A 12,240-nucleotide genomic window follows, 5' to 3' on the forward strand; every position below is an offset into this window, starting at 1 on the left:
ATAAACTGGTACTATGAACCAGATACTACTCAGCTGAACTTTGTACTTTACCTGTAGGGGGAGCTACAGTGTGAAAAGTCTGACTAAAATCAAGATGGTTTTGTCTTTACACTATAAAATAATTGAGGGAAACTATTTTCACACCATCAATGTATTTACACAAAAATTTAAATTAAACATGTTCTGTTACATAATCTAATTTTCTTTATTTAAAACAGAAAAAAAAACGGCTATCTCTACTTTTCGCAAAATAATTTTAAACCATATTAATCACATACATTACAATATTTTAAAACCTTATCTTTTGTTAATTCCTTATTACAGAAAATTAATCTTTGGCTTGTTAGTACATCTATCTGTGTCAGTTTTAAATATATATATATATATATATATATATATATATATATATATATATATATATATATACACACACACACACACACACACAATACATAAAAAGGTATGACATAACTTTGGGCTTATATTTGATTCAAGGGGCCGGCATTTTGGTTCATACGTTCTCGGGAAAGCATGAAAAATATCTCTGATTTCCAATAGATCATGAAGGAGATCATGTTCTTTGTCACTTTCAATGTACAGTGAGGATGTGAGGCTGCAGATGATAAAATGCAGCCTGTTACTGTGAGCTTGTGTGGTCAATGATTCAGCCGAACATGCCACCTATAATGGATAAGTTATTTTCCGAGTGACCGAGGCCACAGTTTGTGTTGCATAGCCCCAGATGCTACACAACCAGTGAAGTAGAACATTTGTGGTAACAAGATCCATCATACACTACAACTTAGGAACAAACAAGTCCTTGCAGCGCTTGCAAAACAAAAAAAATTGGAGTGAATGCTGTATTTGCTCAGTCTGATGAGGGGGAAAGTATTGTGCAGAAGAAAAAGCATGCACAATTAAATGCGACTTTTATTCAAGAGGTTGGAAGAATGGAACATTTTTATTTTTACTTCAAGCTTACTGTAATGTCACTGTGCTTTTTTTCCACTTACACAAATATCTACTCTATGCCAGCCCACTGTATAACTGAATATAGTATTCTCAGAAGATTTGTTGTTTTATTAAAGGAAACTAGAGTAAACATGTAGTTTGATGCCATCATATTGTAGAGTTGGGAAAGTTACACTCTGTGTGGTATTTTTTTTTTTTTTTGTTTGAGTGATCAAATCCATTTAAAAGGTTGTCAGCCTCTAAAGATACAAAGACAACTTAATGAGCGACACTTAGAAAACCTGCATTTGCCTGTGACAAAAGAGAACTATTATAAATTTTCCCTCTAGTTTAACTCTCTGTCAGACAGTGTGACATCCAAAGCCTGAAAGTGACAGCAGAAGAGGACAGAAGACACAAGGAGGGAATATAGAGTTAGATGGGGGGCACTGTTTCTTGTTGCGGATGGATCATCAAAAAGTTTTGGCGTTCCAGACTGCACACTGACAGAAAACTGACCTTGACTGAGCCACATCCACAGAGCAACGATCCCAAATGATGATCGCTTTTACATCTCCGTCCGCTTCCTCTCTTACGATGCCTTTGTGACTCTTATGTTTTATTTTCTATCATCCTGTCCTTGTTTGGCTTTTTTCACTTTCATGGAGTTTCTAAGCATAACTTAGCAACCGATTCATACTCGCGGACGCTGGCCCCTTCCCCCTCACCCTCCGCACATCTCCAGTGATTCTCGGAAACAAAAGCTTTATGTTTTTACATCCTCAGCAGCTCATAAGGTGGAGTTCACTGAAATGAACATGAGGATGACTGGATGGGGTGTGTGGTTGAAACCTCTCTGTCTCTCTCTTTCTTAATGCTTAAATCCTGCATTAGTAAGGATGTATCCAGTGTTTGAGAGTCCGGGCAGGCAAAAAAGAAAAGGTTTTGGTTTTGTGCTTAATGAACCTCACCTGATGATTTAAAGGGGCCATCAGCAGTCAGAACAAACGCCTGCTGTATCGGTCTTGAACTGATGCAGCAGTGGTTCCTCAATGGAGTTTTAGTTTTCCCTTAAACAGATTGACTAAATCACTGCAGCCCTGAATATTTTTGTAAGTTTGTACTTGAATTTAAATTTCCCTTGAGCCAGTTTTGCAGAGAGATACGCTTAGGAAACGGGAACTCTTTAATTAAGTTCTATGTTGACATTTTGCTGCCCTTAAATATTAGACATTTTCTTTTACAAAGCAGGGTGATTGTTACAAGACTGGCAAAAAAAAATCCTTTTCTCCTCACACCTAAAGGATTATTGCTTTTTCCTCAACCCTGTTATGGTTGGCTGACCATTTAGGGCGTAGTCTCCATACCCTAGGGTTAAATCATCTATTTAAGGGCTAAGATATGCATCCTTAGGCCCTCTTTCATCAAGCCACGTATGAGGGGAATAGCGATGAGATGATATTACCATGGCTCTGAGAATCAGTGAAAAATTAGAAGAAAAAAAAAGAAAAAAAGTCTTTGATCAACAGGATAGATGCTAATCACACCGCTTCCTCTTTGATGAAATTAGAGTATGAAATGTTTTTGCATTATGACTGCATTAGTCTTGTAGGAGTATAGGCAATACAGCACATAAAAACGTCTGCATTTGCCTGTGGATATTTCTACACTCTTAGTGAGCTTTCAGATAAACCATATGTGGCCAAATAATCAGTGTTGCACCGCTTTTTATTTTGAGCAAACACAAACTGCATTCTAGTAATTTTACTCTGCGCTTAAACTATTTTGCTGTGTACTTTCTCCTGTTCAGACATCGATGCACCAACAAACTTTGTCACTACTGAAGTAACTGAAGACACCGCAACCGTCTCCTGGGATAAAGCCCAGGCGGAAATCCAAGGCTACATGTTGAGCTACACGTCTGCTGAAGGCTCCAGCTCGGACATCTTTGTAGGGCGTGGCAGCACCTCCTACAGGCTGGTTGGTCTGAGGCCTGGGGTCGTCCACACGGTCTACATCTGGGCCTTCAAGGGAGACAAAGTCAGTGGGAAGAGTTCAACTGAAGCCGAAACAGGTAAACGTTGAGTGAGACTCCCAGGTCTGTTTAGTGAGCTTGGTTTGATTTTGTGTTGTCTGTAAGCTAACATTTAGGTTAATGCTACTCACCTTCGGTTCACAACTAAGGTAAGAAACAAACAAAAAGCTGTTGATTTTGATTCTGCATTCTGGATCATTGCAGTGTGAAGAGACTTGAGTCTTTTCACACAACTTAAAAAAATAGACAAATAATCTAAGAAGTTACATCCTGTAAAAAACATCTATGATCTTTTAGTTGCTGGGTTTTCTACAAATTTTCATTTTTTGTAGTCATAAAAAGTCCAATAAATGGGTGTTGACATTTCACATCAATCACATTAACCTTCCCTGTCCAAAGTGAAAAAGAAAGGTTCGACCTTCATCTTACAAAAGGTATTTTGTTATCATTAGATATATCCTTTACTTGAAAGCAATTCCCTCAGCCTGTGGCTGAATGTCTGTAAAAAGTTTGAAAGTTTAACCATGTCAATTTTCTTCTGAATTCTATTCTCAATTTGAAAAAGAAAAGCTTCTGATAAGTTAAAGCTTTGACATAGTTAGTACATTTTCAGTGGTTTCCTGGTGTCTATCTGTACTTTTTAGTAAATACATTACCTTATCTCTATCTCGCGACATAAGAAAAATCATAAGGAATAGGTTGGAAATGGAGTTAAAAGGTTTTACTTGCTTAGTATTTGCATGATTTTTTAAAATTAACATAGTTCATAGTATGCTCATGATATTGCTGCTAGCATAACAGTGATATGATGTCAGAGTTGGATTTCATCATTTAATTGTTTTTAAAAAGCTGTCCAATTGGGTCACTTTAAAGAAAGCACAAAAAATTAATATCTGATGAAAAATGTAACCTGAATTCTTACACCAAAATTTCTTTATCCAAGTTTGACGTCATCACTGTTTTTAACCTCATTAACTCATACACCTAGTTAAAATCATAGATGTGCAGTTTTTATTCCGCTGTTTGCTTTTTAACAATTAAAGTTATGTCTACTAAATGTAACTTCCTGTACAGAGTTGGATGCTCCTACTAACCTTTCAGTCGAAGATGAGACAGACTCCAGCTTCAGAGTTTACTGGGATCCCACCGAGGCACAAATTGATGGCTACATGCTCGCCTATAGCTCCTCTGATGGGTCGAGGGAGGAAACCCCAGTTGGATCTGATAGCTCTTATGCGCTCACTGGCCTTAGGCCAGGGGTCTTCTACACTGTCTATGTCTGGGCTGTCAGGGGAAGCAAAGCCAGCAGGAAGACCTCAACACAAGCTGAGACAGGTTTCAGATCTACAACGTTCTCACAACCACAGCAATTAATCATTTTAATGGCTTGAAGCTTATTTGTTAAACTTGAAAAACCTATTTCCTGTAGCATGATAAATAGCTGGGTGACATATTAAAGAAAAAAATGTAAAAAATAAATAAATAGTGGGACATAAGGCAAGATGGCAAAATAAAGCTTAAAGTACAGCTCAAACTAGATATGTACATACAAACAAAAAACTGATACTAATTACCTACTAAAGACTAAATGTTTCCTGCTTTAAGTCAGCTGTGATTAACAAAATTATTTCTGTTTACTAAATGCCAGAATTTTGAGTGCAGTTTTTATTTGATTAATTAAATAATTTACTTTTTTAGTTTAGAAGTTTACATATATTTTCTCAGTGGTTAGCAGAATTGCCTGCATTTTGACATTGGTAAAATGTTTTGCATAGTTTCCCTTTATCTTCTTGGAATAATTTGCTGTAATTCGAGCCAATTTATCACCAAACTGGTGCAAGTGATGACCAATTTAAAATATTGACTCTGTTATCCTTGAGCCACTTTATGACTAATTTGAAAGAATGACTAGGACCATTTAACTTCCTGGCTGATATCTTCAAATGTGGCTTCAGTATTTCAGCTTGACGTTCTTTCCCCCATGATGCCATCTATTTTGTAAAGTGTCACAATCTCCGCTGTAGGAAAAAAACCTTAGAAACTGATGCTGCAACCTCCTTGCTTTGCAGTGGGTGTGGTGTTCACAGACTGACAAGTTTCTCCTTTGTCCTTCGTGGACAAACATACCAATTTTAGTTTTGTCAGACCTCTGGAAATGTAAAAAAAAAAAAAAAAAAACATAATACAGCTGATAATGTTGCTTTTACGTGAGTGGTTTCCTCCTCACCAGCTGATGTTTCATTTAATGTCAGTGCAGCATAATATAGATAATGAAATTCTAAACAACATTAATCAGCATATAAATCAAATTTTTTGCATCCACAGCAGTGCTTTCAAATGATTCAGTCGTTGTAATCTATCAGAAGATAACAGAGCCATTATGAAACCTTTTGGGCTTTCTTAAGGAAAAGGAAACTTTGCGAATGTACATTTCTGAAATTGTTGAAAAGCAGTGAAAAAGAAATATTTTCTCTCTCATTATTCTGGCATTAGAGAAATATAAATAATACTGGTGATCCTAACAGAACTAACACACAAAGTGTTTATCCTGACAGACGATGAGGGGGAAAAAAAACGTCCTGCGTTTCTTTCTGCATTAAATGTACATCTCTGAGTTGAACTGTATGTCCCACGTCTCGGTTAAAAACATGAACTGAATTGGATTGAGATCTTTTGTCAGTTTGCAGTTTGTCACCCATCTATTTTGTGTAGTTTGCTTTATAGAGCTGCACATTAAATCCACTACTAACATCTTCCCTTAGAGCTGGACGCCCCAGCGAACCTCGTAGCTCACGATGAAACCGAGTCCAGCTTCAGCCTTTCCTGGGATCCAGTCCAGGCAGAAATTGATGGCTACATCCTAACCTACACCTCCATTGATGGATCTAGTAAAGAAATCCCTTTGGGCCCCAACAGCACCTCTTATTTGCTGACTGGTTTAAGGCCTGCAGTCCTCTACACTGTCTACATCAAAGCCTCAAGGGGAGACAAAACCAGCAGGACAATATCCACACAAGCTGAGACAGGTTTCAGATCCGCATCTCTTTGTTTAGAACCACGACTCTTCATAATCTTAAGACTTTGTGAATAATTTCTAAAATTTACGAGCTTTTTTTCCTTTCTTACAGGGTAAAACTGAGATGATAACAGAATGATGGATAAAACCTATTCAGTAAATTAGAATGTCATAAAGTTCCATTTATTTCTGGAACTTTATCACCAAGTGAAACGCATTATATAAATTAATTACACACAGATGGATGTTTGAAACCCTTTACTTCTGTTAATTACGATCATTTTCCACTTACAGTTAATGAAAACATGACATTTAAAGTTGGAATACTACATCAGCCCAAAAAAAATAAAAATAAAAACATTTAATGCAGAACTGTAACCTTAACAAAGAACATATTTAATACCTCCTTAAAGGTGATAATTTTCAGAAAGTACTTTTAATCTGACAAATGAGCCTCATGAGAATGTATATTCTAATTTATTGAATGTATAAATTACAACATGTACTTTCAAGAATATTGTTGCCCAGTTGGATTGAGATCTTTGAAACGGTTTTATTTTTCCCACCTTCCTCTTTCATGCATTTTGCCATATAAAAATGTGTGTTTAATATCAGCTACTAACATGTTTCTCTAGAACTGGATGCTCCAGCTAACCTCATAGCCACAGACGAAACCGAGTCCAGCTTCAACCTTTCTTGGGATCCAGTCCAAGCAGAAATAGATGGCTATATCCTTACCTACACCTTCCACGATGGCTCTAGTAAAGAGATCCTTGTGGGGCCTGATAGCGCCTCTTATGTGCTGACGGGTTTACGGCCTGCGTTCATCTACACTGTCTACATCAAAGCTGTGAGGGGAGACAAAGCCAGCAGGACAATATCCACACAAGCTGAAACAGGTGTCACATATCAGGCTTTGGTAAACCAATTTTCCCTTTGATTATGTCCTTGTTCGAACCATTAAGGAATTCAAATGGCCTGCAACTACATTTCTTTTACTCAGGCAACCATGTGTCCCGCTTGTAAACTCGAGAAATGTGCGACCTTAAAATGCATCACTGACCGAACCATTTATAATGTCCATAAAGTATTTTATAGTTCTCCTTTATAAATTCATCTATATCTTTTCCAACTTCCTCTTTAAGTCATCATGAGCATAACTGTACAAAAAATAAATAAAAGAAATAAATAGTCACCATAACTATGAATTAAGTCAAGCTTTAAAGCTGGCTCCTCCGGAGAGATAACGTCTGCTCAGCCTCGTGTACAACTTGTATTTTTATATCTCTTCTATCCAGGACCTTGACTTCATACCCCTTGACGTTTATCCACATTTTGGTGCATAGTGAAAGGTCTATATTTAGACCGAAATAAAGTCCTGACAGTTACTCTGAGTCACCTAATCAAAGTAGGCAGTCCCTGTAAACTCAGAGTTTATGGAAATATATTTTCCATACATGTTTTTGCATTCCTCTGTATTTAATTTCCTTGATGAATTGGTTCATAAATCCTGTTTTAAAACCTGTTTTATAGAAAAGGTGCTGCGGTTGCCACTACATGTTTTTTAATGCATCTTTCTAGCGCTTTATAACTTTTGGAGATTTAGATTCCCTCCCCCCCATTTTATTTATTTATTTTTTTTTTATTTTTATTTTTTTTACAAAATAGCAAACGTTCAATCAGACTGCATGACCGGTTTCTGGGAACGTCTATGTTTAAGTCTCGTCTCAGATTCCCACTTGTGTTTAGGTGTGGACTTTGTCTTTGCTCTTCCTACATGAATACGCCCCAGCCTTAAGTCCTCTGCAGCCTCTGGGACATGTGTCACTGCACTCGGCTTTCTTGGACCTTGTGGACATGCACTTGTTTTTATTAGACCTATTTTTAACTCGGCTGAACAACCGCTCTGCATTCAGTGGTATACAGTCCCTCTACAGCCTTTTAACACTGTCCACAGTCTACTTAGAAAAGGAGTTGGGAAAAAATTAGGATAGCGAAAGAAAAAAAGGATTTTTCAAAACTATTTTTTGTGAAAAAGATGAAAAAAACACAAATCAAGGGGTCTGAACAATTTTGCATTCCTCTGTATTTAATTTTCTTGATGAATTGGCTCACGTCTCCCTCAGCTGATCCATCAGAAGGGTAATGCACATGTCCCGAGATAGGCCTGTGATTTCCTTTCATCCTGTGACAATGTAAGGGAAACTCTTAGAATCGTTCTCACTTTTATTTGGTACACACGTCAAGATACGACTCCCTTGTTGTGTTCTCAGAGAAGTGAGCTCTTTGTACTTGTTGGAGAACTTTATCTCAGAATCTTTTATTCAAAAGGATGCTCATCTAGGGCATCAAAGTCTGTTTCAGCAGCGTCCTTAGAAGGCTGAAACAAGTCTGAACGCCACAACTTTCTCCTCATTAGCACCTTCTGAGATAACGTCAGCAGCAGTTTATTCATTAATCTACAACTTGAGTGTACTATCACTTTTACTCGAATTCCCTGGAGTACCTTTCATCTCACCGGCGCAGGATAAGATAGTTTTTGATAGAGGAGGAGGGTAGGATACCTGGAGAAACTTGGCTCTCGGATTAAACGCTACTCTCAGCAGTCTTAAACGGCAGAAACGTTTTAGGTTCAGTGATTTGAAATATTCTGCATCTCGACTCAAATTGAAGCACTTCTGTATTAGATTTTTTTTTCTCATAAAAAGCAAAGTTTTAAAAGGATTTGCTTGAGAAATGATTATTTTTTTGTCTCCTCATGAATCCCTGTCTTAGCAGCGACCAAGATTTTCTTACATGATTTTTCTTAAGAGCTCCAGAAAGAGTTGAGCAAATTGTCGACAGATTGCAATATTTATTTGATACATCTCAGCCAAATTTCAGTACCTTTCTTCATTTAGTTATAGAACATGATCCCCACTCTGTACAGTCACTTTACCATGTTCCTATTCCCCCAAATCAGTTCAGTTATCTGAACGCCATGATTCCTGTCAGAGCTGACAAATGCAGTCCATTTAGTCCACACCCTGTCAGTTTCTGCTGGATCCATCTCTGTTCTCGGTGGTTGTCGGAAAAAGTCTTAAGCAGACAGTCTATCCTTGGAGTGCCATCAGAGAAATAGAAACTTATTAATTTAGCCCCGGATTTAAAAAAAAACAGCAACACAGAGGTCAGAGATGACCTCTTACTTGCTGACAAGTGTAAGGCCTGGAGTTACACACCGTCTATAGTTCAGGCCATCAAGGAGGACAAAATGTCCCAGAAGATTTCAACAGCAGCAGAGACAGGTTGATATGATAAAGACAGGCAGTTTGCTTTTAGTGGTAATATGATTTTAATATTTCTTGAAATGGTCTGCCAAATTAATGCCTTTTTTTCCATAATATGTCCAACCAAATTTCAACCCTAAAAACCAGTTGTTCTGTCTGGAAACCAGGAGTTCCACCAGAAATTTTAAAGCTGCATTTATCACTGCGTCCCATCTATTGTTGCATACTCTGTTTTAAAGAGATTTTTACGCTGTTTCGGTTAAAAAAAAAAAAAAAGATTTCAGTGTGGGACCTTTAAAAAAATATATATTTTCCAGGCGGGCAAGTATAGCATTAATTTTGAGGAAACAAAGGCTCCATAGAGAGTAAAGGAGGCGATCTCGGAGAAATTTTAGGTGGAGAGGCAGAAAAGGCACAACCTGACAGATAAAGAGGTCGATTAAATTACTTTCGGTCTTTTCAGACCATTGGTCTCATTTTCCTGAAAGAGTCTTTGTAATTAAATCATATTCATATCATGTCTTATCCATGCATTTTCTTTTCACCTCTGCCCACAAATCTTCTTTTAATTGACATAAGAGTTTTGCTGATACCCCAAAACATTGACTTTGTTATCTTTAATGCACTTTGTAGTACAGTATGCACTACAATGTGCAATGGATTTACCTTCAGAAAATCCAATGTTCAACTTCCTTGCTGGTGTCGTGACATTCCTTTAATATTTTCACACAATGGTCTGTCTTTATGATGCCATCTAGTTTGTGAAGCAAAACACTCGCACGGCTTCTTCTTACTACCGAAATTGTCATAGTTGCGATGGTTCAAGTTTGTAAGCTAACCACTTTCTACTGTATGTTGCTCTTGTTGTTATGGCTTCTTTTTTGCTGAGTGGACTTTCATCCCAAGCTTGGTAAATGAATCTTTTGACTGTAAATAATGACACTCTTACCAGCTCCCTTCCACATATTTTCCTTTTATCCTGTGCTTGATGGACACTATTTGCACCAAAGCATTCTCTTATCTAGGAGTGCAAACCAACGTCCTTCCTGAACATATGGATCATTCAGCATCATTTATTTATTTTTATTTTTATAGTTTTCATGATGTATTTAACCATGAAAGACGGACTGAATCCTAAAATCCCGTTTACAGCAGTGTTCTGGGCCAAAAAGCAGCTGAAGGCAGTTGTAAAGAGCAACTCATGCATAACATTTTAGCATATCACAAAACATCAAAGGTCACTAAAATATCTGATTTATCTTGATTTTGTCATGATGTCACACAAGTCTATAGATCTACCTGAAATACTTGGTGTTAACCAAACAAAGCCATGATGTCATCATTTAGTAATCCCAGCTGGCCTATAAGTTTCTTTTTTTCTCATACAATGTATGTAAACATCTGATTTCACCTGTTCAGACAGAACAAGAGAGGTTTGTCAGATTATTTGATCTTTGCTAGGGACTTCCATAAACAAAAGGATATGTAACTATTTATAGACCCTTTATGAACTGTGACGTAATGAACTACTAAGTTGTGGAACACAAGTGAACAAAGCTCCCTTTCATCCAAGAAATAATTCCCACAGACGAAGCCAAGTCATTGGTTACGTCTCATAATTCGGCATAAAAAGAGGCTGCACGTGTGCGGCTGGCAACAGGGCCATCTTTGTATTTGCCAGATGATCTGTAAAATCTCTGGGGAGCTTTAAGTGAAAGCTAACTCTTTTTCAATTAGGCAGTAAATGGCAGCGTTTTAGATGATAAACATTTCATCATAAATAGTCAGACTCTATCAGTGGCTTGAGACCAGCGTGGCACTGACTTCAAACATAAAAGTTGTTGCATCAAAAATCGTCTGGGTTGCATAAAGGGATGTGCTGAGTAAAAGCACCAATAACATTTTAAAGAACTCCTTTAAACTTAAGTTTTATTTTATTTCTTTTTTAGGAGAATTTTGTTCACCACCTGTGTTATCAATGATGCTATTTGTCACTTTTCACTCTTTGACATTCCAAATAACCTTTTAAATGTATTTTTCTTGTTACAGAAATTAACTTGATCTTTGAATGCTTCTGAAGTGAAACTGCTGAATTGTCTGTGACGACTCTGGGCCTTATGGCGTCGCTTTCTTTAATATTTTGATCCATGGGAGGTTAAAGCCCCGACTGCTTGAGCTCGCCTCGTTGTATCAAACACAATATTGCAGCATGTGTTTCAAATAACATTTTCAAAGCATTTCAATAAGAGCAAGCAAACCTGCCAGCTTATCTGCAAACTAAAACTGAGCTGGCAGATGCCACATGCTTCTGAGGCACTTCAAGACTTGAAAGTCACACAAAACCCACTTTAGACTTATGAAAAGAGTAATGATAGCTTATCATAAAGAGCTTTAGATCTAAAGACAAACACTAGTAAAATTTAAAACAATGGAAATAATCAAAAGTAAAGAGTACCTTCTTGGGAGTTGTAGTCTACGGGGAATTCACTTGAATAGATGCAGCACAAAATATGATCATATATGTAAAGGAATAAGAAAATGTTTCTTTGCTGTGATCCTATCTGATTTGCATGCATGCCTACAGAAATCGACTCCCCTAAGGACCTAAAGGCTTCAGATGTGACGCAGGATTCAGCTTCCTTGACTTGGGTTCCTCCTCTGGCCGACATTGATGGCTATATCCTCACCTATAGAGACGAAGAAGGAAAATTACAGGTACTCGGCTGTGTGGTTTGTTTTACGTTTTCTCAACTACATGGGTACACGTCTTTAAAAGTGACTTATAAGTGCAGATGATTTCACTTTAGGGTGCAGGTGTGTCTCCATAACTTAGGGAATTGAAAATTGTATTTCATTCAATTTGTGTCTTATTTTGATTCATTAAACAGTCATGGATTGCAAATGTTAATTTCTGCCATTTTAAAATGCATTTTCATGCTTTATTGTTGACAAAAATGAAAATTCACTTT

General features: G+C 37.3%; 1 protein-coding gene across 6 annotated transcripts in view; it reads left to right on the forward strand.

The window, feature by feature from the left end:
- tnn (tenascin N) overlaps positions 1-12,240 on the forward strand; it is a 56,187-nt gene that overhangs the window by 37,807 nt on the left and 6,140 nt on the right. For 3 of the 6 annotated variants that reach the window (XM_081597950.1, XM_081597949.1, XM_081597951.1), the window contains 5 exons: positions 2,762-3,025; positions 4,061-4,321; positions 5,749-6,012; positions 6,638-6,901; positions 11,856-11,986. In XM_081597950.1, coding sequence (XP_081454076.1) covers positions 2,762-3,025; positions 4,061-4,321; positions 5,749-6,012; positions 6,638-6,901; positions 11,856-11,986 — 1,184 coding nt within the window. The remainder of the gene's footprint in view (positions 1-2,761; positions 3,026-4,060; positions 4,322-5,748; positions 6,013-6,637; positions 6,902-11,855; positions 11,987-12,240) is intronic. The other 3 variants (XM_081597952.1, XM_081597953.1, XM_081597954.1) reach the window with 3 other exon arrangements.

The sequence above is a fragment of the Poecilia reticulata genome, chromosome 17 (genome assembly GCF_904066995.2).
Source record: "Poecilia reticulata chromosome 17, P_reticulata-male-v2, whole genome shotgun sequence".
NCBI classification, from domain to species: domain Eukaryota; kingdom Metazoa; phylum Chordata; class Actinopteri; order Cyprinodontiformes; family Poeciliidae; genus Poecilia; species Poecilia reticulata.